General features: G+C 45.2%; 11 protein-coding genes across 11 annotated transcripts; 5 read left to right on the top strand and 6 right to left on the bottom strand.

Moving 5' to 3' along the window:
• Nucleotides 1-230: 230 nt before the first annotated feature.
• Nucleotides 231-1201, bottom strand: V1513DRAFT_459910 (uncharacterized protein; the record flags this gene model as incomplete). The annotated part of the gene is made up of 7 exons (XM_066899792.1): nucleotides 231-257; nucleotides 325-444; nucleotides 498-581; nucleotides 631-711; nucleotides 826-845; nucleotides 905-1000; nucleotides 1036-1201. 7 exons carry the CDS (start codon nucleotides 1199-1201, stop codon nucleotides 231-233), a joined length of 594 nt encoding a protein of 197 aa, XP_066752099.1.
• A 456-nt stretch (nucleotides 1202-1657) lies between these two features.
• V1513DRAFT_449714 (uncharacterized protein) lies at nucleotides 1658-3404 on the bottom strand. The gene is made up of 2 exons (XM_066898722.1): nucleotides 2663-3404; nucleotides 1658-2612 (listed from the first exon to the last, which is right to left on the bottom strand). Exons 1-2 carry the CDS (start codon nucleotides 3129-3131, stop codon nucleotides 1939-1941), a joined length of 1143 nt encoding a protein of 380 aa, XP_066752098.1. The 5' UTR covers nucleotides 3132-3404; the 3' UTR covers nucleotides 1658-1938.
• A 204-nt stretch (nucleotides 3405-3608) lies between these two features.
• On the bottom strand, nucleotides 3609-5172 carry V1513DRAFT_426766 (major facilitator superfamily domain-containing protein; the record flags this gene model as incomplete). Its single annotated transcript, XM_066896186.1, has 3 exons — nucleotides 3609-4900; nucleotides 4951-5103; nucleotides 5130-5172. The coding sequence occupies 3 exons, from the start codon at nucleotides 5170-5172 to the stop codon at nucleotides 3609-3611; spliced, it is 1488 nt and encodes a 495-aa protein (XP_066752097.1).
• Nucleotides 5173-5833: 661 nt separating this feature from the next.
• V1513DRAFT_465870 (major facilitator superfamily domain-containing protein) lies at nucleotides 5834-7878 on the bottom strand. The gene is made up of 2 exons (XM_066900053.1): nucleotides 7254-7878; nucleotides 5834-7203 (listed from the first exon to the last, which is right to left on the bottom strand). The coding sequence occupies exons 1-2, from the start codon at nucleotides 7480-7482 to the stop codon at nucleotides 5909-5911; spliced, it is 1524 nt and encodes a 507-aa protein (XP_066752096.1). The 5' UTR covers nucleotides 7483-7878; the 3' UTR covers nucleotides 5834-5908.
• A 239-nt stretch (nucleotides 7879-8117) lies between these two features.
• V1513DRAFT_426764 (major facilitator superfamily domain-containing protein) lies at nucleotides 8118-9671 on the bottom strand (the record flags this gene model as incomplete). The annotated part of the gene is made up of 2 exons (XM_066896185.1): nucleotides 8118-9391; nucleotides 9443-9671. The coding sequence occupies 2 exons, from the start codon at nucleotides 9669-9671 to the stop codon at nucleotides 8118-8120; spliced, it is 1503 nt and encodes a 500-aa protein (XP_066752095.1).
• A 4030-nt stretch (nucleotides 9672-13701) lies between these two features.
• Nucleotides 13702-15304, top strand: V1513DRAFT_449704 (Decaprenyl diphosphate synthase-like protein; the record flags this gene model as incomplete). The annotated part of the gene is made up of 4 exons (XM_066898721.1): nucleotides 13702-14517; nucleotides 14572-14712; nucleotides 14760-14856; nucleotides 14905-15304. Coding segments are annotated over exons 1-4 (1013 nt in total), but the record flags the coding sequence as incomplete, so codon positions are not given.
• A 431-nt stretch (nucleotides 15305-15735) lies between these two features.
• Nucleotides 15736-17060, top strand: V1513DRAFT_449700 (acyl-CoA N-acyltransferase). The gene is made up of 4 exons (XM_066898720.1): nucleotides 15736-16247; nucleotides 16309-16411; nucleotides 16470-16526; nucleotides 16586-17060. The coding sequence occupies exons 1-4, from the start codon at nucleotides 15959-15961 to the stop codon at nucleotides 16698-16700; spliced, it is 564 nt and encodes a 187-aa protein (XP_066752093.1). The 5' UTR covers nucleotides 15736-15958; the 3' UTR covers nucleotides 16701-17060.
• Nucleotides 17061-17997: 937 nt separating this feature from the next.
• V1513DRAFT_449697 (glutathione S-transferase) lies at nucleotides 17998-19494 on the top strand. The gene is made up of 2 exons (XM_066898719.1): nucleotides 17998-18283; nucleotides 18328-19494. The coding sequence occupies exons 1-2, from the start codon at nucleotides 18240-18242 to the stop codon at nucleotides 18998-19000; spliced, it is 717 nt and encodes a 238-aa protein (XP_066752092.1). The 5' UTR covers nucleotides 17998-18239; the 3' UTR covers nucleotides 19001-19494.
• Nucleotides 19495-20522: 1028 nt separating this feature from the next.
• Nucleotides 20523-22006, top strand: V1513DRAFT_184659 (uncharacterized protein). Its single transcript, XM_066894290.1, has 2 exons — nucleotides 20523-20894; nucleotides 20950-22006. The coding sequence occupies exons 1-2, from the start codon at nucleotides 20823-20825 to the stop codon at nucleotides 21883-21885; spliced, it is 1008 nt and encodes a 335-aa protein (XP_066752091.1). The 5' UTR covers nucleotides 20523-20822; the 3' UTR covers nucleotides 21886-22006.
• Nucleotides 22007-22531: 525 nt separating this feature from the next.
• V1513DRAFT_184614 (uncharacterized protein) lies at nucleotides 22532-23873 on the bottom strand. The gene is made up of 2 exons (XM_066894289.1): nucleotides 23371-23873; nucleotides 22532-23315 (listed from the first exon to the last, which is right to left on the bottom strand). Exons 1-2 carry the CDS (start codon nucleotides 23751-23753, stop codon nucleotides 22847-22849), a joined length of 852 nt encoding a protein of 283 aa, XP_066752090.1. The 5' UTR covers nucleotides 23754-23873; the 3' UTR covers nucleotides 22532-22846.
• Nucleotides 23874-24721: 848 nt separating this feature from the next.
• V1513DRAFT_449680 (uncharacterized protein) lies at nucleotides 24722-26151 on the top strand. Its single transcript, XM_066898718.1, has 5 exons — nucleotides 24722-25077; nucleotides 25142-25303; nucleotides 25362-25595; nucleotides 25647-25802; nucleotides 25858-26151. Exons 1-5 carry the CDS (start codon nucleotides 24975-24977, stop codon nucleotides 25998-26000), a joined length of 798 nt encoding a protein of 265 aa, XP_066752089.1. The 5' UTR covers nucleotides 24722-24974; the 3' UTR covers nucleotides 26001-26151.
• Nucleotides 26152-26163: the final 12 nt, after the last annotated feature.

Here is a 26163-nt window from a genome sequence, read left to right as displayed (position 1 = left end):
TCAAGGATCCTCCTAGGACTGGCCCTGTTGCGCCAATATCGTTCCTGGCTAACACAAGCCGCTGTCGCCGTCACGGCGATCGGGCCCGGCTACCGCTGCCACAACGTCCAACTTTCGGCTAAGCCAGATATTACAGCTGCTCCCGCAAGCAAAATGAACCATTTTATAGACGATTATCCCATGCGGTCCACATTGTATTAAGCCGCAGAGTCTCACAAAAGGAGTCCAAATTAGGCGGCACTTTTAAAAAGGTTATACTGAGCTAGTAAACAGTTATGCTAAAAAACAAAGTCTCTACTCTCGCCTCTCTATTGCCGCGCGTACTTTGACCCTCATTTGAGCCGTATTGCCGGCACCAACTCCATAACCAGCGCAGTATGCTCTCAGCTGGTCGAAGTTGAGCTCTTCAATGGCAGCCAAAGTGTAGAGAGGTGGCAGATTGATCTAAATTTAACGTAAGCCAAATCCATTTTTAATTGAAGCTGACTTCTGCTAACCGGCTGCTCTGTCGGCATAGATCCATCATTGAAAGGGACGATTCTGAATGGTACATGTTCACCATCCGCAGTCCTATTTTCTTCCTATTGCACAATGTTACAAGCAGACTCAGAAGTTCAAACTGTCACTGACACGTTCACGACGAGGTCCAATTAAAGGTAGGTTTTGCGTCCGCACAACAGTGTCCAAACGACGCGATATATCAGTTTGTGCCTCTTGCATTCAAGTTTGTGCTCCTTGCATTCGAGTTTGTACTTCTTGCATACGACGCATGTCCCTTCGCATTTGCCGCATGTCGTCTTGAATTTCTCGAATTCCTCGAAGTACGTCTTGTAGGGGATCTCCTCCTTGTGATTAAAGCAGTTAATAGTTGCCATCAATGTTAAGTGTTACACAGAATACGCACGGGCAGCCCTTATTCTTTGTTTAACTTCATCCAAATAACGGAAGGCATCCATTAACTCACCATACATCGGACGACTATCATCAGACAATCCGCCATCTTCATGGAAGTCAGCTCTTGGAAGCTTATGCCACAATTAAATCGGGAGTCCTTGCCATCTCGTAGCACTCCGAGGCAACCAGAATATGTCCTTGCGGCGGCCAGATCTTGATCGGACGGAGGCTCTCCAGGTTGAGGCGGCACACCAATCTGCACAGAAGCACGTAATTGGGGTAGGGCAATTGGTTGTTCTTCTAACATAGAGGCCGGCTAATGTGATCGGTCCTGGTCAGCAGAAATTAATCCTGGTCACAAGAGTTATTTACCTGTAAGGTAAAGAATACCGAGAAAATTTCTGATAAACGACTTTGGTCCAATGAATATTAAGAAAGAAACACTCGGTTAGAATACTGCCTACATGTCTCATTACAGCAACAAACACGGCGCGTCTCCGGAAGTTTGTTCTGCGAACCCCTAAACCTGGACATCTGGACCATCCTGCATTTGGTAAAAATGTTAGGGCCCAGAATACGTCCAATTTGAACTATCCTCAAAAAAGTACATCATCGCGACTGTAATGTCTGATTTGAATTTGTTCTAATCTTAAGTCGATAACGGGACAGTAAGTTCTTTCTTACTTCTGGAAACAAAAAGACGTTGAGTTGAACATTGAGCGCTTTTAATAAGGACAGCACCAGACTAACTGATTCCAACTAGATTGTGAATTAAAGTAGTATTAACATATCGAGTATGGATATCAAGGATATTTACTTTATATTTTGGCTGTTAAGGAGAACCGCAGTCGAGAATGGTCGAACGTTGTGCCACCACAACCTTCCATTTAGCAATATATTCCACGCCTCTGTATTACATAGAAATGGCATCAGCGTTTCGTATCAGTTTGAACCATCGTGTGCTAAATAATTACTGGTTATGCGGAGTGATTCGGCATCTCCTGACATCAAGTTGCTGTGCATCAAATATCCAACTCATCTGAGTCACTCAGCAGTTACGACATGATTATCTTGAAGTCTTTCCGCTTCGTCAGGCTCATACGAATCTGAATGATTGGACGCTGCTAGGCTTCGCAACTTTCTCTCAAGAAAAGAGGCACCCGTAACTAACCAATAATCACCATCCGTGTTACCAGAATTGAATTCCTCTTCGTCTTCAAGAATGGCAAGCATCATCGGAAACGCGTTTGACTCGCGCAGGACATACCCAAGAGCTAGATGAACGTTACACAACAACGGCGAAGGTGTAGGTATAAAGTGTGATTTGCATCCAAATGGCAATTCCTCCCCATCACTATGCCTGGCCAACATTTCGGGAAGTCGCATGTCCGGGTACAATTTTCGAAGTCGATAAGTCTTGTCGCAATGCTCAATCCCAAATTCAAATGAACCAAATGATGAATGCGTAAGGACGTCTAACAATAACCCGTTGGAAGGATCATTGATTTGACTACCAGTCAACAGTGTCTCTACAGACTGACCGGCAAATATAGAAAGCGCCTTTCGCAGCTCCGGGTGACTGTTCGCGCTGAATGGAATAATATGCGCCCCTTGGAGAGCGGCTGTCGAGAAATAAGTCATGCCCGGTGGAGGTGGATATGATTTTTTGTCCAATACCTTCCCGATTAGAGATACATTGCCATCGCGATCGAATAACTATGTATCTGTTAGCTGTATTTGATCATTCACTGCCAATATATCTTCACCTTGCGCCTGAAAGCCTCCTGATTTCTTGTAGACGTGTTTCTATCTGACGGTGTCGGAGTATGAGATGGTGCCAATATAGTTAATAATAAGTCCAAATAAAACTCTCTAGTCCAACTGATGACAGACGCCCTCAAGTCATCAGACTGAAGGAATTTCGAGCGCACTTCCTGCCAAGTCCGAGCTCGACGGGGAACAAAGCCACTCTCCGGCGATGGTAGTACCAAGTGGGCATCGCCGGGTCTTAATAATTTCTTTAATATTTCAATCTTCTTCTGCGAATCTGTGGTGCGGTTCCATAGGTCACTGGCGAGTGAATCACGGTCATAACCCCACTGCAAAAGTGCGGTCGCAATTGGACGCACATCAACGATGCGATTATGATAGCCAAACGCAAGAGGAACTTCGGAAGGCTCCAAAATAGTTAAAAGAGTCTCCGGTAGTGTCTTCTCGGAATTATCCAGCTCAGTCATTATCAGCTTTACACAATATTCAAATTCTCGACGTTAGTATCAAGCCAAATTCAACCGCTCTGACATGGATTGTTTCACGGCTGTTGCTCTTAGAAGCTCACCCCTCGACGCTAATCCAATGCCGCTCTTGTCTGGCTGCAGTATATCTTCTCGTAGATTCTCCAATTTAAACTTTTGCACTAACTGGTGTACGGTAGAGACTTGGAAATAGTACGTATTTCCCATCAAAATAGCAGATGTCGCAACTCATAAATAATGTATTTAACGCTGCCACGTGACCCTAACCTGGCAGTCAGGAGCTCCTCGGTGCAGCCTCGCAGCTCCCCCGATCATTTCTGGCAATAGCCAGATATTGATTTATTCCATTAATTCATTTATTGATTCATACTATTAATTCATTACCGGGAAATATTGCATAGCGGTAATGTAGGGCATGTAAAAAAGAAACAGAAAATAATACTGATTTCGCCCTCCGGTCTAAACCGCAATCTGGGTCACTTCCACCTTCTTTTCATTCTTCACCTGGCCACAATCCTCAAGCGACTGATCATCAACACCATTAGCCTTCTCCTCAAGGCCAGCAGGAAGCATACCATTCTCCTCAATAACCATTTGTGCATAGTTAATTCCCCTCTTTATCTCGCGACGCTCCAAAAGCATGGGACAAGACAGGAGAGCGATCTCAACGACGGACATTATAACTGACCAAATATAACCACCCAAAAATCTTGGAGCAGAAGGAATAGGCCAGGTAATGATAGGAACGACACAGTTAATAACGACCCATCCAACATTAATAATGGCCATAGAAGTTGATCGAGCCTCAAGGTCATGCGACATAAACTCGGCCAACCAAGGAACAATCAAATTTGTGGGACCGTTTGCCAGTCCAAGGCCAATGAAGGCAAAGAATTTAGCTCCATCCGGGACATTCCAAACCAAGAGAAGAACATTGCAGATCAAGATCAAGATACCGCCGTACAATATAGTCTCCCACCTGTTCTTGCGCCAATCTGAGTAGAAGCCACAAGCCATAGTCGAGACAATCGTCGCCGCATATGAGATGGTGGCAAGATTGTTGACCATATCAGGTGAGTACTTGTCTTTCCCATTGGCCAACTTCTGATCGTCAAGCCAAAGCCCGTATGGCAAGCCCGAAGGATAAGGAGTCATCCAATACAAGTTACCAACGACGAAGAAAACGTATATACGCCAGTTGCCAAAAATCCTCTTAAACAAGCCATTGCCAATTCCACGGGTCTTTGCAAAGCCGTCCTTTAGCAGACGGTCAACACATAGCTGCTTCTCACGCTCTGTTAAATATCTGGAGTGAGTACGATCAGGAACATTCGGGCAGAAGAAAACGCCGATGAGAGCACATGGAATTGTAATAATTGCACAAACAATAAAGAGCCATCTCCAACCTTCCATGCCATGCGCACCATTCAGATTCAGGTAAGCCGCTGATTGGAGATAGCCTGCAAACATAGCTCCAAGAGGGTAGACACATCCGTAGATAGCATTGCGTTTTCCGAGTTCCTGGCGAGTGTACCACGAGTTCACGATGTGGGCGTTACCAACCCAACAGGAACAAGCAGTGACCCCGACAAAGAATCGCATGATCAAAAGCTGCTTGTAATTTTTGATAAACGCAGTGCCGAGAGTGAATAGTCCCCACATAATCTCAAAAGCGGGAAGATAGTACTCCGCCGGAAGGCGAGTAAGAACAATATTAGAAGGAATCTGGAAAAGAGCATATCCAACAAAGTCTGACAGAGTCAGTGACAAATGTGGACGAAATTCAATGCCAGTGACTTACACATAGAAGTAGCAAATTGCAGTTTGTTGCCATCAAGGTTGAGATCCTCGCCCATACCAGCATAGTATGCATTGGTAAGAGCTGAGACGTCCAAATTCTTGGTAAAGAAGGCGATACATGAGAAAGAGAGAACCAGCCAGTCAATTTTGTACACTAAGTGACGCTCCTCCTTGACATACCCTTGGGGTACCAGTCGATAAATTCCGCAAATCTGTCAAGCATCTTGGTCGCTCACAAAACCAAAAAAGTAGTTGGAAATTGATAAGAGAATCGGTTGACGAGCAAAAAAACGACGAGAATTTCAGAAGGAGATGGCAATTCCTGGAGTATTTATGTGCTGGTCATCTCGAGTCGCGATAACATATTCCGCTATCTCATCTCCGTGCCACTGATACGCATTATAGACTCCAGAGCGGATATCAACACAGAGCGGATATCAACACAGTCTTTGTCTCAGATTCAAAGGACGCAAAAGATAGCTTGAAAAAACAGTATCATTTGAGAATGAGGGACAGTATACAATACTATGTTGGAAAGTACACATGCGCTAATCGACATGCTAGCTTGTGGGCCAAGTACTTACCGGCATAAATTGGATGCGGTGGTACAGTCCAGCCGATATGACTGAAATCCATTAGCACATCTGGTACACACCGGATCTTTAGTAGGAGCTTCCTAATTCAGATGTCCAAGAGGCAGCTACACAAGAAAACTGAAAATTGTTGAGGCGTGGAGGCCAAGATTGCATCAGAAATCCAACGCCAATCGACAAGGAAGGCAAGGGTTTGCGGTTAGGGTATTGATAACAGCAGAGTCGAGGGTCTATATCGGTCTTAAGCTCCCGTTCCTCACCAGAATATAGTAAAAAAAAATAAGTTACCTCATCATGTAAAATTAATACTGTATTATATCATTGCGATAGACAATTTAAAGACATATATTCAATCCACTAGCCAATTTAGACAGAAATGGCGTTAACTTCAACCTCCTTCTCGTTCTTCGCCCGGCCAGTCTCCTCAAGCGACTGTTCATCATCAATTCCCCTAGTCTTCTCTTCGAGACCGGTAGGAACAATGCCATTCTCCTCGGCAATCATTTGCGCATAGTTAATTCCCTTCTTTAGCTCGCGCCGCTCCAAAATCATAGGGAGAGGCAGGAGAATGATCTCAACTACGGACATGATAACTGACCAAATATAACCACCCAAAAATCTTGGAGCAGACGGAATAGGCCACGCGATGATAGGAACAACACAGTTAATGACAACCCATCCAACGTTTATAATAGCAATGGAAGCTGAACGAGCCTCAAGATCATGCGACATAAACTCAGCCAACCAAGGAACGATTAAATTTGTGGGACCGTTAGCGACGCCAAGACCAACGAAGGCAAAGAACTTGGCTCCGTCTGGGACGTTCCAGACCAAGAGAAGGACATTGCAGATCAAAATCAGGACACCTCCGTACAACACAGTCTCCCATCTGTTCTTGCGCCAGTCTGAGTAAAAGCCGCAAATCATAGTCGAGACAATCGTCGCAGCATATGTGATGGTAGAGAGATTGTTGACCATATCAGGTGAGTACTTGTCTTTCCCATTGGCCAACTTCTGATCGTCGAGCCAGAGCCCGTAAGGCAAGCCTGAAGGATAAGGAGTCATCCAATACAAATTGCCAACGACGAAGAACACATATATACGCCAGTTGCCAAAAATTCTCTTAAACAAACCCTTGCCAATTCCACGGGTCTTAGCAAAGCCATCCTTAACAAGACGGTCAACACATAGCTCTTTCTCGCGCTCGGTCAAATATTTCGAGCGGGTACGATCAGGAACGTTCGGGCAGAAGAAAACGCCGATGAGAGCACATGGAATCGTGATAATCGCACAAACAATAAAGAGCCATCTCCAGCCTTCCATGCCATGCGCACCATTCAAGTTTTTGTAGGCAGCTGCTTGAAGGTAGCCGGCGAACATGGCTCCGAGAGGGTAAACACAACCATAAATAGCATTGCGTTTTCCGAGCTCCTGGCGAGTGTACCACGAGTTCACAATATGTGCGTTGCCAACCCAGCACGCAGTAGCAGTGAATCCGACGAAGAATCGCATAACTAATAACTGGTTGTATGATTTGATGAACGCAGTGCCTAAGGTGAAAAGACCCCACATGACCTCAAAGGCGGGAAGGTAGTACTCGGCCGGAAGGCGAGTAAGAACAATATTGGAAGGAATCTGGAAAATAGCGTAGCCAACATAGTCTAAACCGTGTCAGTAAGATCCGGATGCAATTCAAAGAAAAACGACTTACACATAGAAGTGGCAAATTGAAGCTTGTTGCCATCGAGGTTAAGATCGTCACCCATGCCGGCATAGTATGCATTGCTCAAAGCGGAAACATCCAAGTTCTTGGTAAAGAAGGCAATGCAGGAGAACGAGAGGACGAGCCAGTCAATCTTGTACACCAAGTGACGCTCCTCCTTTGACATACCCTTTGGGTACCAGTCGATAAATTCGGCAAATTTATCGAAACCCCCCATGCTGGACTGTTTTTGATCGGGTAGTGTAAATGCCAGAAAGTTGCTGAGAATGCTAACCAGCCAAGAAACAGCAAAGGAATTCTATTAGGGGTGTCGATGATGGTATTTATATTCACAGTTTATCTTCACTCTGCCATTGAGTTTGGTGTCGGCGCGAGCACTGACTATCGGGGCAGCATGTTCAGAGATCGAGAGATAACTGAAGCATGTGTGAAGAAAGTACACAAGCTCCATTGTTCCCCTTATCGATATGTAGATAACGTGTCTCGTACTTGCAATGACAAGGGCCGGTGGAGACAGATACTATGTAATACTATGTATGTTGCGTACCACTAACTTCAAGGTGTATTCAGTTTTCAAGAGATACAGCCAAGGAAATTGCAAGTGTGCGAGCCAAGAACCCACAAGAAATCATGTAGCATACAAGTACAGGGTTTTATAATGGGAAGGTACTTGGGTTAGGGCCGTGTATAAGCGAACCCAATGAATCTATAGCTGTGAAATGAACACAAAGGGGCATAACATCTTGCTATGCATCTTCTCAACGAATTTAACTGGAGAATGATATTACTTTAAATGGAGTGCATGCATATATTAAAACATAAAATGATACTTGAGCAAACCCAATAACCCGTTTAGACAGCAATAGCATTGACATCAACTTCCTTTTCATTCGCAGCCGGCTCCTCAAGCGACTGCTCACCATCAATGCCCCTGGTTTTCTCTTCGAGACCACTAGAAACAACGCCATTTCCCTCGGCAATCATTTGCGCATAGTTAATTCCCCTCTTTAGCTCTCGTCGCTCCAAAATCATAGGGAGAGGGAGGAGAATGATTTCAATCACCGACATGACTACTGACCAAATATAACCACCCAAAAATCTTGGAGAAGAAGGAATAGGCCAGGCAATGATAGGAACGACACAGTTAATAACGACCCATCCAACGTTAACAATGGCGATAGAGGTCGAACGAGCTTCAAGGTCATGCGACATAAACTCAGCCAACCAAGGAACAATCAAGTTAGTGGGACCGTTAGCCAGGCCAAGACCAATGAATGCGAAGAACTTGACTCCACCGGGTACATTCCAGACCAAGAGAAGAACGTTGCAGATCAAGATCAGGACACCGCCGTACAGAATAGTCTCCCATCTGTTCTGGCGCCAGTCAGAGTAAAAACCGCAAACCATAGTCGAGACAATCGTAGCAGCATAAGTGATGGTGGAAAGATTGTTGACCATAGCAGGGGAGTATTTGTCTTTCTGAGAGTCGAGCCAAAGACCATATGGCAAGCCCGAAGGATATGGAGTCAACCAATAAAGGTTTCCAACAACGAAGAAGACGTATATGCGCCAGTCGCCAAAGATTCTCTTGAACAAACCACGGCCAATACCACGGGTCTTGGCAAAACCGTCCTTCAGCAGACGGTCAACACATAGCTCTTTCTCGCGCTCCGTCAAATACTTGGAGCGGGTACGGTCAGGAACGTTCGGGCAGAAGAAAACGCCGATAAGGGCACACGGAATGGTGATGATCGTACAAATGATAAATAGCCATCTCCAACCGGCCATACCATGAACGCCATCCAAATTATTGTACGCAGCTGCCTGAAGGTAGCCAGCAAACATGGCTCCGAGAGGGTAAACACAACCATAAATAGCATTTCGCTTTCCTAGCTCCTGACGAGTGTACCACGAGTTCACAATATGGGCGTTGCCAACCCAGCATGCAGTAGCAGTGAATCCGACGAAGAATCGCATGACCAATAACTGGTTATAAGACTTGACGAACGCAGTGCCCAAGGTAAAGAGACCCCACATGACCTCAAAGGCGGGAAGGTAGTACTCGGCCGGAAGACGCGTAAGGACAATATTGGAAGGAATCTGGAAAATAGCGTAACCGACATAGTCTAAAACCGTGTCAGTAAGATCCAGACGCAATTCAAAGCAAAATGACTTACACATAGAACTCGCAAATTGAAGCTTGTTGCCATCGAGGTCAAGGTCGTCACCCATGCCGGCGTAGTATGCATTGCTCAGAGCAGAAACATCCAAGTTCTTGGTAAAGAAGGCAATGCAGGAGAAAGAGAGAACAAGCCAATCAATCTTGTACACCAAGTGACGCTCCTCCTTCGACATACCCTTTGGGTACCAGTCGATAAATTCGGCAAACTTGTCTAATTTACCCATGTTGGATATTGATCGCGAGAAAGCCAAGAATGAGAAGACTACTGGGAGCTACGAGCCAAGCCAAGCGATAGTAGGAGAACGGCTTGGAGAACGGCGATGGATTAAATATTTATTTTCATGGATGCACTTGAGTCGCATCTTCTGCACTATCTTATCGGTACGAGTCTGTTTGCCGGCATGGCGTTTGCACAGAGTACGGGTGGCAGATGCAGAAGAGGAAAGATAGCTGAGGCAGAAATAAAAAGTACAGTGTACAACGTTTGGTTGTAAGTACCAGAATCAGAAAACAGAGTGGGGCGACCAGATTAACGCAGTGTCGGAAACAGAGGACCTAGGATAGATTTAGTAACTACATGAAACTAGAGTATACCGCATAAGAAGAACATATGAAGTAGAACAATCAAATGACCCACGGGCAGTCTCAATCTAGTTAGGACCTTGCAGGGATAGCATTGTCGCAAGACGAATGCGGCATATAAAGCATAGCTTTATCCATTGTCTCCTAATCATAGTGGCGCACGAGCGAGTCAAGCTCGTATCACAAAGGGAGATAAACCCACTTAAACTTTTACTTAAAGCTAATTTGAATTTAACAAAATTAGAGACGTCCTGTAAGCATATGCTATGCAGCTTCTGTTAAGGGGTCTTTATTACAACCAACAGTCATATCCACCGCAATTTCTGTCATATTGGAGTCCCTTAAATCTGTTGCGGGTTGCGGACGTCCGCTGATAAAGGGGTGCCGACATCGACCTAACCAGTAGTCAGTGACTGGGACAAAAACCTTTCTCGCCACTTCGTGAGGTAGAAAAACCCACTGAGACGGCCTAGCAGCACTGGCTTCCAGATGCCCTTAGCCAAGCTCTGGTGCGCGAATGTGTCGGATGCAAATTTCCGATAAGGGAGACGGTGCAGTGAAGTACTTCGTTCAGGACCATTTGTGTCATGGCTACGGTACCTGCAATCTCGTTGATACGGTACCATTTTGCTGTCGCGCTATTCTCGGTCCGGTATCTATTGCGGCGCGACGCAAGCCCGAGCGAGAAACACGGAGTGGTCCCGTAATCTCGTATCACGTGATCTTAGCACGTATAGCGGAAGTGCAACTAAACTACTGATTTCAGCGAAGTCCCTGCTTGCACTTTAGCTTTTGAAAACATAGCTTACGTTTGCTATGGTGTCTCTTATCTCTATGCTGTTTATTTGCTTATCGCGGCGTGCTCGCGACCGCACATACCTATTGATAAGCGACCACCGACACCACTTGGACGGCCGGTGCGTATGTAAATTCTTAACAGCCGCTGGTCGCTCTCTATGTCGGTTGCCCAGACACTGTCTCACGGTCCACAGAGCACCTTCGCTCACACCATCACACTCCAGACAACAGAGGATGCAAAATAATAAATCTCTTGCTGAGGCCATAGCGGTACGAAACGAACCACTGCATTCGATGGATTTGTTGCCCTGCGGCTTTGTTGATAAAATGGACCGTATGTTTATTCAGTCAGAGCCGAAGCCAGGGGCATCCAGCTCCCCCGCTCAAGTAACCAATAGCTCATTTTGCGTCAGACATTACGTCGACTTAGACATGGAGCTGGATGTATACCATATTTACGGCTCGCTCAACCACTGTAATTAATGTTGGTCCAGTCTCTGAATTTTAACGCCCTGGAACCAGCCGCATGCAGTTTTTCGATTGTCGCGATACTCCAACTGCAGCACTAATTAATATTATGAAGCTTTGTGCGGCTATTGTCTTTTTCCACGATTCCACACACCGCCAGCAGAATATCAGCTATATATGCTGCAAACAGTTGTAGCCTGTATCCGATTCTGTCAATAATTAGACAGATTCACCTTATACTAGTCCCAAAGATGAATAGTCGGTTGCTCCTATAAATCATCCTTAATTGATCTGGAAACAAGCCACAGGCATCCAGCTACCATTCTGAGATAACTCCCAACTCATTTTGCAAAAGGCGTCCTCGCGACTCAGACATTTGTTTGGCCTTGGCACGGCTTGGGTAGACTACCTTGATAAGCTGGCTCAGCAGATACCGTGGATTTCGAGTCGTAACTCGTTAGAGCCAGACAAATGCAGTTTTTCCGTGGTTTGATGAGGCACTAGAGACTGCACACTAGTCTGCATCTTAAGCGATCCACAACGGTCAGACAAATAGAGTTATAGAGAGCCGTTATCGAAACTTTAATCTGGTAGAGAGCACTATTGCCCGGGGCCGGAACTCCCGATCAGCGTCCAGATTTACCAATTTATGGGGAGCGTAACAATCGCTTACGAACGAGAGACATGCGTAATTCACAAAACATTGGTCCTTGGCACATAAGCTCTTACCTGTTCAAAAGTTGCGTTTTGGTGAGTCACAAGCGATGCGTAGAACGCTAGCGTGAATCTCGAATCCATCGATAAGAATAATGTTCAATGTGGCTGTCCCTTCTTCAGCAAATAATTTCTTTCGTGCCGTCATATTCGGTCATGTTTTCCCTGCGAATGTTACGTCTGAATCTTGGCAGAAGACTAATGTAACGTTTTTGCCTTTATGTATAGAGATAGTGACTTCAAGATAGAGAAGCCGTACGATCGGAGATTGGTTAGTGCTCGTGCTTGGCGCGCACCCTTTCAAGGATATCCATGAGGTCACCTCTTCTGTAACACATACATCTGGGTTTAAAGAACGGCAATGAATGTCACGCTGGACCTGTCTATCGCTGCATGACATCGCTGGTTCACTGTTTCGGACCGGACACCTTGTTCTGTTGGCGTATGGCGCAATGTCACTCAATGAGTTCCATTCGTTTTGCTTCATTATTTTCGAAAGGCAGCTGCCGCATCAACGAATAAAGTGATTATTTTACGGTGGCCTAGATTACTCATGTATCTGGATCACATTCTCGCAATGAGTCTTGTTTGAAAGCTATCATCATAGGATCCCTCGTCCTATTTTCTTCATTGTCCGTCTAGGTCTCTGCGGACTCGGCGCTTCAGCTAACTGCATGCCAGAATCCTGAGATTTTTCCGCCACAGCGGACCTCGGCTTACAGCCACTGGAACTTCTTGACGGTCATAATCACGTCTGTAATCGTCAGTCGTATGCATTACATCAGCTTAGCCTAAAATTATTTTGTATTGTTGTCGTTATAAGACCTGAGAAGGAACGCTCTTAGATATTAAAGTTTTGTATATGGACACAATGCCAGCTGTAGTCGACTGTACTGATCCGAATCATATGTGCAGTCACTATTCCTCTCCACTCAGTTCTTTCTTGTCACCAACCTCCCTCCTCATAACTTCCACTTCGACTAACCTACGATACTGGTATTGAAGCCCAGAGTCAGCCGCCTCGTCGCAGTCCGTTACTGCATCTGCATGGTCGAGTCGACCTGTGCTCTATTGATATATACTGTTGTCGAGTACGATACAGATTTAGTCAGTTGGAGGCCGATACTTAAAACATAGTCATTCAGAGTTCAATGGACCGGATTAATTTTCTCTCGATAACCATTGACCGACAAGCCCATGATCAACTAGCATCTATGTAAGTCGTATAATCTGTACTGCGGACAACAGCAGTCGAAAATAAATATACTTCCCAATGATGTTGCCGAGATCCCTCTCTTCAGTCAATGGAGAACAGGTAAACCAATCGCCAGTCACTAGCATAGTAACTAATCATCTGCGAGCATATTCCAGATGCAAAGCCATTCGAAGCAGATGAAATTGTTGTTGTTGTAGTTCTGGCCAAAAGACCAGCAATCGTCACGCAGGATTGCTGGGCCCATTTGCTCTTTCAAAGTTAATCAATCCATGCAGTGTCCGATAATATTGCTATCACCACTGAAACTGACTGAGTATTATATGTTGAGTTGTAGGATAGTATTCACATATACCGCTATTAAATTGTTGGTGGAGACTGTTAGCTGCGGCGTCGACTTGGGGCCGACTGCGGCTCTGGGGCGAGGACGCCGCACCGAAATATGTTCGTGGCCACTTGCGCAGTCAACGAATCCTGTACGAGGTTGACACGAATCTGCACTTAACTCAGTCCCAGAGTCGTACAGGTCTTGCTCTCTCGCGTCGCTTTTTACTACTGCTACTGCGTTACGCCCGCTTATTGGGCTCGTGCCCGCCCACATATAAAGATGTCGCCTGCCGCTGCGTCACTGGGCAACCTCAAAACCCGGCCGTCTCCATCACAATCGTCAGCAATTTCCTCGTCCTCGTCCTCGTCCAAACGGAGCTCAGATATGGGTGCAACAAAGTCAAAAAGGTCCGCTGGGTTTATCACCCGCACCAAGGACTTTCTCTTCATCAATCTCGTCCCGCTAGGTACGTCTCCAACACAAATACCAACGAACTTTTTCCAGCTCATCATATTCCACATCTACCACACCGTTCTCATCTTCCTCCACATATTTGTATCTTTCTATTTTCTCTTTGCTCGCCAGTATTACTTAGCCAAGAATAACTTCCTCGCCTTCCTCTATCACCATCATCGCACGCCGCAACTGATCGCCCAGGATATCAAGGGTCTCGCGAAGACTCCCCAACATGTTGGTATCATCCTCAACTACAAGGAAAATGAAGAAGGTGGTGGTATCGAAGGATTGATGGAACAAGTTGCTGATATTGCATCGTGGTCAATTGGCGCGTGTGTTAAGACTCTCACGGTGTACGAGCGCACCGGCAAGCTTAATAAGTTACACGAGGCCACGTATAAGGTCATCAACAGGACATTAAAATCCTATTACGGAGAGACAATCCCAGTTGTTAAGCTTCGTACTCCACATGACAAAACCGTCTATCCAGAAGAAATTGTCACCGAGCCTGGTAAGTCCTTTTATAACAGCAATTTAATGGAAGTTACTAAAGAACTGATTGTAGATCTCAACATTGCATTCATCTCCCAAGAAGATGGTCGTGAATTTCTGGTTGAACTTACGCGTGAATTTGCCTACAAGGCTGCAAAGGGCGAATTTGACGCGTCTAAGGTTACCGTCGACAATGTCGACGGACTTGCAAACCGTAGGTCCCAATTCAGATCTTGAAGAAGCAAGTCTAATTATTACTAGAATTGGTCATTACTGAGCCCGAGCTCATTGTCTTGTTTGGTCCCAAGCTTGATCTCGATGGTTTTCCTCCATGGCAGATCCGTCTATCCGAGATCTAGTAAGTCTCCTTGTCTTCAGTTCTCGAACGAGCTAATATAAAATGTAGTTACGCTCCGTACAACGACTCGGTTACTTACAATGTCCTTCTTCGTGGCATTCGCCGATATTCAAAGTGCAAGATTAATATCGGTAGGTAATTTTATCCTGTTCGAAGTATTTGCATGATATAATGTAATTGACGAACCAAATAATAATTGTGGTTTTGCATGGAGTTAGCAAGTGACACGGCGGCGCTATGATTTTATTGCGAGTTATATATACTTTGCTATCACTTTATGTTTATAGGGGATTATAGAATTTATGTACATTGTGGATGGACGAATTTGCTATGTGACAGAAAGTTAAAATAGAAAAATTTATTTATGAAATCCAGTGTGGATAACGCAAGATACATGTTGCTACAGTTCGTTAGTTCAAAAGCATGCCCAATTGCGTGCATTTTCCTGCTCAGTAGTTAAATGTAATTTGTCAGTAGGATTTGATTATACCGCTCGAGATCGATGCTATCGTTTTTTTCGCCCACCTGCTCCTGATCCAAGGGCCACAACATTCAAGTTTTCGCCCATGATCACAATCTGGCCTCATATACCCACATCGAACCATATGCTTTTTGAATCTAAATTTAGGACTTTATTTGCTCGAGGTCCCAGATTAATGTACCAACTATTATGGGTAGCGTGGAGTCTTTGAAATTCGTAGGTACTGTGTTTCAAAGTAGATTGCAAAAGCTCAGAGTCCTGAACATGGCGTAAATGAATGCCTGAGAATTTCAACCTGTATTCGCTCGTTATTAGCTCATAGCGCTGAACCTGAATGTACAGCATGGAAAGATGGGAGCAAGATCAGACATGCCGTTGCTAGGTTCGCAATGCGATGAGATGAGCGGGTAAGTGAAATCAAACTCTTGATGCTCTTGAATAATTTTCGACATTTCGACACCAGACAACAATCATCCACATCCTCCTCGGCACAAGCTGGTCTAATTCAACTAATCGATTTATTCGAAGATAAAATAAAAGTTGGATCACAGACTTGCCCAACTTAAATCGTCCCTAAACTTCTACAAATTTCCGATCTACTTGCAGCACAACATTTGCAACATGAACATTCGGCAAGCAACAGTTGCAGATCTGCCGGGCATGCAAAGTGCCAATCTCACAAATCTGCCGGAGAATTATATCTTGCGGTACTATCTCTACCATGCGCTAACCTGGCCGCAAGCGTCTTTCGTGGCGACCGACGCGTCAGGTCGGAAGATCGTTGGGTACGTTCTTGCCAAGATGGAAGAGGAGCCAACGGATGGAGTGCCGCATGGCCATGTTACTAGTTTGGCTGTTATGCGAACATATCGACGAATGGGAATTGCGGCAAAACTCATGGCGCTAGCATGTATGTCTGATTTAAATAGCGGTATGGGCTTGATCAAGAAGTTGGTTAACAAACCGTCCAGTGCGAGGTTTAGCTGAGAGCTACGGAGCAAAATACGTCAGTCTACATGTCCGAAAGTCGAACAGAGCAGCACTGCATTTGTATCGAGATACATTGACGTTTGAGTATGTCCAGGTGTTTTTCAAGATATGATAAGGATCCGGCTAACAGGTCGATTTACAGGGTCGTGGAAATTGAGAAAGGATACTATGGGGACGGCGAAGATGCGTATTCTATGAAGTTCGTAACCTTTTATCATTAACTAATGCTTTACCACGATAGGCTAATTGAGATCACAGGAAGGATTTGTCATTGCTAGAAGACATCGATTCACGGGTAGAAGAAGAAGACGACGCCTATCTAATTGAAGCGATCGAAAATTTAAAATTATCGGAGGACGGTCGTGTCATATAAACTAGGATTAGGAATGGAATAAAACTCACGTCAAGTTTTGGTACAGTCGATAATGTTAATAGACGAATGTAAATATTGAGAATGATTTATTATGAGCGGATCAGAGAAGTCATTGGTTGATTCATTTCCTAGCCACCCAGCCTCACGGTATGCTGTTCCCTCGATTTCTGTCCACTATTTTCAATTGACTATCCCGTGGTGCATGGGTACGGCACTTGCTCTAGACCGTTATGTCATATGTCATATTGTAGATGCTTTAGTCTCCATGGAACTATGACATCCTCTCGATCAAAACACGTCACAGAATTCCTTGAGACGAGAGCAGCAATAACCTGGACCACCATATATGACCCGCGAGAATAATTTTACGTCGAGAACGAAGCAATATGCTGCGATAACAGTTGTTCGACAATGACGGTTTATGTAAATATTCAATAAATCGACAAAAGTCTAAATGACGTAAGTGTATGTAGTAGAGTTAGGTTCACAGCATATACAAGTATAGAACCATGCAACTAGTACCAACAAATTCCGACGACACCTTAACTCAGGCCTGTGTGAGGCCCGTCCTCTTTCGGCAGACTGCTTTGTTGCGGAGAATCTAGATTCAAACCAAAATCTGTGTGGGGGCCACAAACGTAAATTGGACGTAACTCGACTTCACGACGCTTCACAGAAATTTGACTGACAGTTGTGATGCTGCACCAACGCGAACTCAACTTGACTTCGGGTTCCACGAGGAGTGAACTCCCCTTTCGAGTTGTTTTCACAGTCAGCAGCTTTGACTGGTCTAGATCTAACATGACTTGAAATTCGAACGAGGCTGTGTTGCCAAATCGCCATCTTGTCGCGATTGCTCGATTGCCACGGTAGGAAGGTTCGATGAACTTGCTCCGCATGCTGGATATTCCATAATGCGTCAGCAAAGTTGTTAACATCACTCGCCTCAGTAAATGGAGTTGGCCATAAAGTTGTTCACTTGCATGCACCCATCGGACGGGCGTAAGAAGATAGATATTTCCCTGGAAGGACTGACTTCTAATTCTCATTATCGCCCATCGTATAAATTCGAAGCACACAACCCGGCATTACCAATGAATTCCGGGTTCGTGCATTCGAATATCGCGTTCCGCACTAATGTACGACGCTATAGTACAGGCACAAAAGGATTCCATTATAACTGCATTGTTCACTAACCCATTGCAATTGTAGTTATCGGTAGTTTAAGTATTCAAACTTCAAACCTGTTACCTAATCGAGCCAAAGAATGCGGCGTCGGAGGAACCTTGAACGTAGCAATTGGGCTAAAGGGGGAAACAAGAACTGACGGAGACACCAGCCTCCGTATAACTAGGACAACTGATTTGCCGGAGTAGTTCATAGACAAATCTAATCAAGGACACAACAAGGTCCGACAGACAAAGATATGCCCTTACTCACCCTAAACCTCAATTCGGTGCAGTCATCACACCGAAAGCTTTATAAACTCATAGTAATACCGTCAGAATGCATTCATAACGAATAACCATCAGATCACCGATGCTTTCGTCAGGCAGCGAACCTTCTGGTCTTGTCCTTCATTGGTAAGTTCCTGAGCACAAGGTCGATCAGTCACTAATAGTCCCAGGCTTGAGAATTCCCGCTCGCACCGAATCCTATGGCTACTCGAAGAAATCGAAGTCCCCTACACCCTGAAAGTTTACAAGCGCAACCGTAAGACTTTCCTTGCTGACCCCGCACTCAAACGGGTTCATCCGCTGGGTAAATCGCCGGTATTGACAGACGGCGACAAGGTAATCGCCGAAAGCGCACTCATAATCGAGTACCTCATCAGCAAATACGGCGGCTCTTCCGGTCTCGTTCCGAAGACCACTGAGGATGAGGAAATGGTGAAGTATTATCTGCACTACACCGAGGCTTCGTTGCATCCGGATATGTTGTTGCTCTTCATTACGAATAGTGTCCGGCACGCGCCAATGCCTTTTTTCATACGACCGTTTGCAAGGAAAATTGCGGATTCCATGGACAGTGCGTTTGCGGCTCCGGATGCGACAAAACAACTGGACTATTTGGAGAGCAATCTGGAGCAGAATGGCACCGGTTATTTTGTGGGGCATGGACTGACAGGCGCTGATATTATACTTATATTCCCCCTCCAGCTGGCAAGGTCAAGAGCAGGGTTGACGAAACAGGCGTATCCACATCTGTGGAAGTGGCTCGAGGATATGCAGTCCAGGGACGCATATGTCAGGGCCGATAAAAAGGCCGCCGAACACGGCTCTGTTGGAATCAAGCTGTAGAGTGATTATTGGTATTCAGAGAGTGTAAATATCATTCGAGGATCGACTAATTACATCTTACTATATCCAAACCCCTTAACGGGGACAATATTTAATACAGATGAGAAATTAACACGGGCACGGGTATACTCAGGTACGGGCTGACGAAGGATTGAGGAATATCAGAACCAAGTTCGCGAGAGGGATAGAACGGCGTCATACCTGGCACCGTCAACGGCAGAGCGGCAGGCCAAGAATGGAGGCAGAACTGTTCTTTAGGTTGGATGGGTTCTCCTGGCAGAAAGGACCATCTCGCTGCACTGAAGAAGGAAGGTATAGCTGGATGACGCTGAACACTAAATCGTCGCGTTATTCCTAGAATGTTGTTTTTGTTTGATAATGATTTTCTCCCTCTCTCTTTTTGTTTTATTTTGTTTTTATGGTAGGGCTGTCCACGGATGGCGGATATGGCGGATTGTATCCGCCAAAATATCCGCCTCGAACAATTATCCGCCAAATCCGCCATCCGCCATCCGCCATCCGTCTTGGCGGATATGTGATTACCTAATTATGGACTATTTAAGTACGAGGTGGGAGTTGCGCCCAAAGCTTGGAAGATCCACAATATCGATATCTAGGATTACGTTGCTGACCCTACAGGGTCATCGCTGTATATTTATTGTTCTCTTTATACTGTCAACAGTTATATCAACTATTCTCTAATCTCTATACATATTATCCATCAACAGTAACATCCTCATTGTTTCTCCGTTTAATGAGTGTCTACGAACCCAAGTTGAACAGCCTTTCCACGGAGACTTCTGACGCAGGAATAGCAAGATTGGATATTCATATTTATGCCTCGTATCACTTACAATGACTCGCGGTGTGTCCAAATATCGATCTATATCAGAAACTAGGCTGTTCCATAGTTTATAGTGGCATTAACTGGCTAACTGTGTCAAGTTTGGAATAACGAAAATATTCGGCACTAAACTTCGAAAGGCAATTTTCTAACCCAGTTTGGTTAGCGTAAATTTAGTAGATTTATTCGATCATGGGGGATACAAGGCGGATTTATTCGACAAAGTGGCGGATGCAAATTCGCCAATCTTGTAATGGCGGATGACGGATGACGGATGTAAACCCGCCAAGTTTGGATGGCGGATGGCGGATGGCGGATAGACCCAGATTTGGCGGATATCCGCATTCGAACCAGCCCTATTTTATGGTTTATTAGCATTGAGTTCTTATTCAGATTGAGCTGAATTTTTGACAGCGTATGGTGGTGTTGTTATTGTATGGCTTGAAGGGGTATTAGATTATGCAACCTAAGACCCCGGTCGATTGAAGACTTAGGGCTGTTGCCGGTGTGCCGATATCGCATTGCGGCAATTTGGTACCGTCGGCACTCGACAGCCGTAGGGTTAGCGGACACTTGGATCGGCTCGGCAGTGGTATTCAAATTCTCACCACGCAATAGTAATGGTTGGCTAGTGAGCCGTCTTTAATGCGCATCAATCCAGATTGGGATGGCCAATGCGCACATTGCGGTTATAATTCTCAACGTCGGTCGTCATCAGACATCGGAGAAATAATCGTCCATCCTCCGTGACCGACATGTCAGCAAGGAGACCACACTTCGTGGAACGGACATTGAATTCCTCCGATACGTCCATCCACTACTAAGCCCGGAGCAATCGAGATCAAGGGCCCCACTGGAGACATTTACTCAATTCTTCATTGCTGACTAGCGGTATAAAGGGAAGTGGACGTGCTCCTCCCACAATATTGTCTCCAACCGAAGAATATATCACCCTGGAACTTATTTAGCGTTGGCAAAATGACCAAAGAATACGCTAGCAACCAGCCACTTGGTTTCAAAAATCATATTGAGAAAGTAGCGATTGTTGGGGTAAGTTAGCTACAAAAATCTGGCGTTGAGTGTCATTTCTGAGCTCATTCATAAGGCAGGTGGACATGTAGGCAAATTCATCACAGAGGCACTGCTACAAACGGGAAAACACCAGGTTAGCGCCATCACTCGTGAAGATAGTACCTCCATTTTACCGCCAGGTGTCATTGTTAGAAGAGTCGACTATGGTGACCAGTCATCCCTCGTTGAAGCTCTTAAAGGCCAAGACGCGCTCATTATCACAATGAACGTCATGGCACCTCCTGAACAGCAAAACAAACTTATCGAGGCTGCAGCCACTGCTGGCGTCCCGTGGGTCTTGCCCAACGAGTTTGGAGGCGACCCCCTTAACGTAGAGATTGGTAAGGACAACTTTCTTGGGGATGCAAAGAAAGCATATCGCGACTACATTGAAACACTCGACAAGAGCTCCTGGATCGGCCTTGCTTGTGGATTCTGGTACGAGTTCAGTTTGGGAGGTGGTTCAGACCGACTCGGCTTTGACTTTAAGAACCGTACTGTTATTCTGATGGACAACGGTACCGTCAAAATTAATACTAGTACATGGCCCCAGGTCGGCCGCGCCGTTGCGAAGCTCCTTAGTTTGAAAATCCTACCAGCTACTGAAGACGATGAAAGTCCAGCGTTGGTAAATTTCAAGAACAAAGTCGTCTATGTTTCGTCATTCACTATCAGTCAGAAGGATATGCTGGAATCCGTCCTCCGCGTGACTGGCACTAAATTGGAGGACTGGAAAGTGATCAACACGACCGCAAAAGAGCAATTTCAATCCGGAATGCAAGCTGTTCAAAGAGGCGACATGTCCGGTTTTGCAAAATTGCTGTATGCAAGAGGTTTTTTTCCAGAGTCTAGCGCGAATTTCGAAGCAATCAGGGGTTTGAACAATGATGTGCTGGGTCTTCCGAAGGAGGATTTGGATGAATTCACAAAAGTTGGCATTAAGATGTCAGAGGAGGACACAACTTATTAGAAACTATGAGGAGAACTGCGGTCTCCATTTTTTTTGTTTGGTCGGAATCGGCTTGAAATAGAGGAACATTATCCACGCCACTATATTGTGTAAATTCAAAAAAAAATTCATTTGTCTGGAGAAACTCTACATCTCGCAGCCCTTCTCGGGAGACAAGGTATATATAATACGCAGCGTCCTCCGTAACCGGCTCTACCGAGGGTTGAAGAGCCATTTTCACTTGCTTAAATACACAGTCCGATCTCCAATGTCATTCAGACGTCTGTATGTTCAGATTTATCTCATACCCTGGTTCTCGATAGCCTATGAATCTCATCATATTACTCAATAGGGTGATTGATATTAAGACTATAACTATATCCTCTTACATAGGATCAGATTATACGAGATTTGCAAACATTGTGTAGTCCCTGATAGGGATCGTTGTACCTGTTAAATAATGTTTAGCCGCGCAACTTGTCGCCGTAGATCTAGGATCGGAGATCTTATTTGTCTAACTGCTGCGCACTATCCCTAACTACTACTCATTCTTCACCTCTTGCTATGCGACGCATCACACTTGAAATATAGGTATATGACCCGTCATTAGATATTTCACGTTTCATCACGATTCACTCACATTTCGCAAGCCACATCTAATTTGCCATCTCTCATCGATCCTCGTTCACGCACTAAATTCCCAATTTGATGTGTCCTTGGTTTGACCCATTTTGGATACATTCAATAACGATGCAAGCGTGGCTTGCCGTTGACGCTAGCTGATTAACTAACCCTTCTGTCGCATGTGACTCACTCCTTAATGCTGTTTAGCATGAGTGGTGTTCTATAATTCCGACAATTAAAAATTAATTAATGAATTTATAGTTAAGTAAACAATGACCAATCAAAATAATACATCTATAATGCGACAAGTCAATAAACCCAAACACCAACTCCTCTGACATATATTTTGGCTATGCGATTACAAAGTGGTATATCCACCATCGACAGCGATATCAGCGCCGGTAGTGAACGAGCTAGCGTTACTCGCTAGCCACAACGCAACACCCTGTAACTCATGCGGCAAGCCCATACGTCCCATTGGCGTGCTCTTAATCCAAGTCTGAACCATGCTGGGCTCGAACGAGCTTACGAGCTCTGTCTGCATGTAACCGGGGCTGATGGAGTTGCATCTGATCTTATATTTAGCCCACTCGGCCGCGAAAGACTTCATCATGTGAATGACGCCGGCTTTGGAAGCGTTGTATGCGATCTGACATTGTGGGAAGTTAACGATGTGACCAGACATGGAACCAATGAAAATGATGGATCCGCCACCGCGGGCCTTAAGGTAAGGGAATGCGGCCTGGGCGGACAAGAAGGAGCCGGACAGGTTGATGTTGAGAAGACGTTGAAATCGGGAGAATGGATATTCCTCAGCAGGGTAATTTCTAGCATATGTTAGTATATGGTGCTTGAAAAAAAAATTTGCTCAAAGTGACTTACTCAACGATACCTGCAGAGCAGACGACCACATCAATGGCGCCAAAGTCAGTATTGATCTCGGCAAAGACGGCCTTCATGATGGGTTCGTCTGTGACATCGGCTCTGTAAAAGCGAGCGGGAGTGCCATACACTTTCTGGAGAGAGACAGCAGCGGCTTCTCCGACCACAGGGTTGATGTCGAGGATGGCTATACCTGCTAGTCCAGCAGAACATAGGGACGAGGCCATTGCATATCCCAGGCCCTGAGCACCACCGGTTACGACAGCAACCTGGGAGGCCAGTGAGAACTGAGAGAAGACAGACTCCACCATTGTAGTGGCGGTCGCTACTGGCGGACTGGTGGCAGGGACAATGTTGTCTTCTGAAAGTGATGGTGGACCCATTGTTGTGTGGTGGACACTTTGATACCGGATGCTTGCGAGGGTATATGTTATAACGGTGGGACAATAGTGAGGCAATTGATAAGCAGTGACTCTTGGTGATGTTAGTTATAAATGTGGATAGGCGGAGGGCACCAGGGCCACCATGGCCACCATGGCCACCAACGGGCTAAGTGGGCAGTATCGTATCGTGACCCTTCCCAGTCTGGCTTTGCATCCGCCGCCACACGTGGTCACATCGGCACTACTTTTTAAATAGGCTGACGGCGGCCCCGGCCGCTAATAACTTACCACAAATGGCGGTCGAGAAACGCCACTTCGACTGAATTTTCAGCATATAGCTATTTGGAAAATAAAATACCCTGCTCTTTCTGTCTTTAAAGATCACCGCTACCAATCAGTTCTTGTTAAGAGGGCGGGTTAGGGCTCCTTACCATTTCGCCTAAATACGGATCTGCCATGTTTAAACCTTAAACAGTTATCACGTGCAGCCTCCACAACTAATCTGTCCAGCGCTCACCAAGAGGATCCGCAAGCCGAGCCCATCTAGACCCGGACATATTTTTGATGCCATTAAAAATAGCCTCCCACCGCTCGAACTGGCATCCATCATGCCCCAAATGCTGGACTAATAATACTATTCGCCAATCTTTTGACTCGATTGATACCAAATTTTTATGCTTGATCGAAACCATCCGTCATCTGTAACCATCCCAGCAGCGCGCCAAACAAATTTGACGGGAAACATAGCGTTAGAGTTGGAAACTAACCTACCCTGCCGATAGAAGTAACGATCCTCCTGCTGTGAACGGGCTGTCGATCAGTAACTCATCGATTATCAGGAGATCCACTAGTTTGCAGTCTGAAAGTTGTCTGCCAGTCGCAGGTCACACTAGCTCAGTATATAGCAAGGTAAACTCACAACGAATCAGTAGATAGGCCAATGACATATATATAACTACTTGGAATCTGTACGGAATGCAATGCACTTACACGGCACTTATTATGAATTCACGATGCTCTTGGGCTGACTATAATCCGTCATTAGCCGTTATTACCCGTAGGCTGCCTAATCCAGCAGGTATGGAAACCTTATTGCCCAGCGTGACTTAACTTGCTACACAGTTTTAACAAATCTATCTTTGCGCTCCTACACGTCATCGATCACATCCAATCCGAGAGCTAGTTGATTAAGAGTATCTCGACGCCATAGGAAATTACAATATGGTTGAATCGCTAGCTGCCGTTGCCGCGGCGAAGAAACATCTGCGTTGGAGGGTCGCAGAGCGATTGAAATATGTCACGCAGGAAAGTATAATGGAACAGTGTATGTTTCATATATATATATATATAGATTTTGAATTTGTATGTGATGGCTGATATAGTTGGAGCAAACAAAATTGCCGACACCATTCGATCGTTGCCTGAATATAAAACCGCGAAGGCTGTTGGCGTATATATGCACATGGAAATTCCCAACGCCATACCGCGCAAAAGTGGCCGGAACGTCGAAGTGAGGACTGATGCATTGATCAAGAGTGCGTTTGATGATGGTATGCCTGGTTCAGGGTCATCTGCGCTCTCTTGCACGGTTGTCTTACACAGCCTTAGGTAAACAAGTGTTTTTACCACGAATCACACATACATCCCAGTTATCGGAGGACGTGCAAAATATATTCCGTAGCGCACAGAGCCAACTGCATAGTAATGGTCAATCCAATTACTTTCCATCTCGATTCTTAAAAATGCTGAAGATGCGAGATCATGAAGCAGTGCGGGCACTCCTCGTCAAGGATGAGGGGACCCACACCTTCACAATCAAGGAGCCTTCAGAAGGCGAGGATGGTATAAAAATTCTTGATTCGCCTGCATTGAAAATTGGCTAATTCCGTTTAGCATTGGAAACTTCTGGTCTCGACTTAATCATCGTCCCGGGCTTAGTATTTAGTAAATCATGTGAGAGAATCGGTAGAGGCAAAGGATTCTACGACAATTTTATCGAACTCCACAAGGCTGTATCTCATAAATGGGGCAGAGATGAGCCATTGCTGGGTAAGTCATATCAGTTTCAATATTGAGAGCAGTGGACGTAACCGTCTTGAATTAGTTGGAATTGCCTTACGAGAACAATTGGTTCGAGAGGATGATGCAGCCGATGCGTCAATAGAAGAATTTCCATGCGAAGCGCATGATCAAAAGCTGGATGTACTGGTGGTGGAAACAGATGTATATCGCAGATCTTCTCGATAATTACTAGCATCCTGTACATACAACCTCAGTGACATAACCGGATGGTGTACTATGCTTGATACTTGTATGTATAAAAGATCTAGATTAATTACAGCCTAATATTTGGAGCCGATAGTATCCGCAAAATATTAATTACACATTTGCCTCTTTAGCGAACTCTTCC

The sequence above is a fragment of the Lipomyces chichibuensis genome, assembly GCF_038497645.1.
Source record: "Lipomyces chichibuensis strain CBS 12929 unplaced genomic scaffold V1513scaffold_31, whole genome shotgun sequence".
Classification (NCBI taxonomy): domain Eukaryota; kingdom Fungi; phylum Ascomycota; class Lipomycetes; order Lipomycetales; family Lipomycetaceae; genus Lipomyces; species Lipomyces chichibuensis.
Note: the sequence above shows the minus strand (reverse complement) of the source record. Positions and strands in the feature narration are given on the sequence as shown.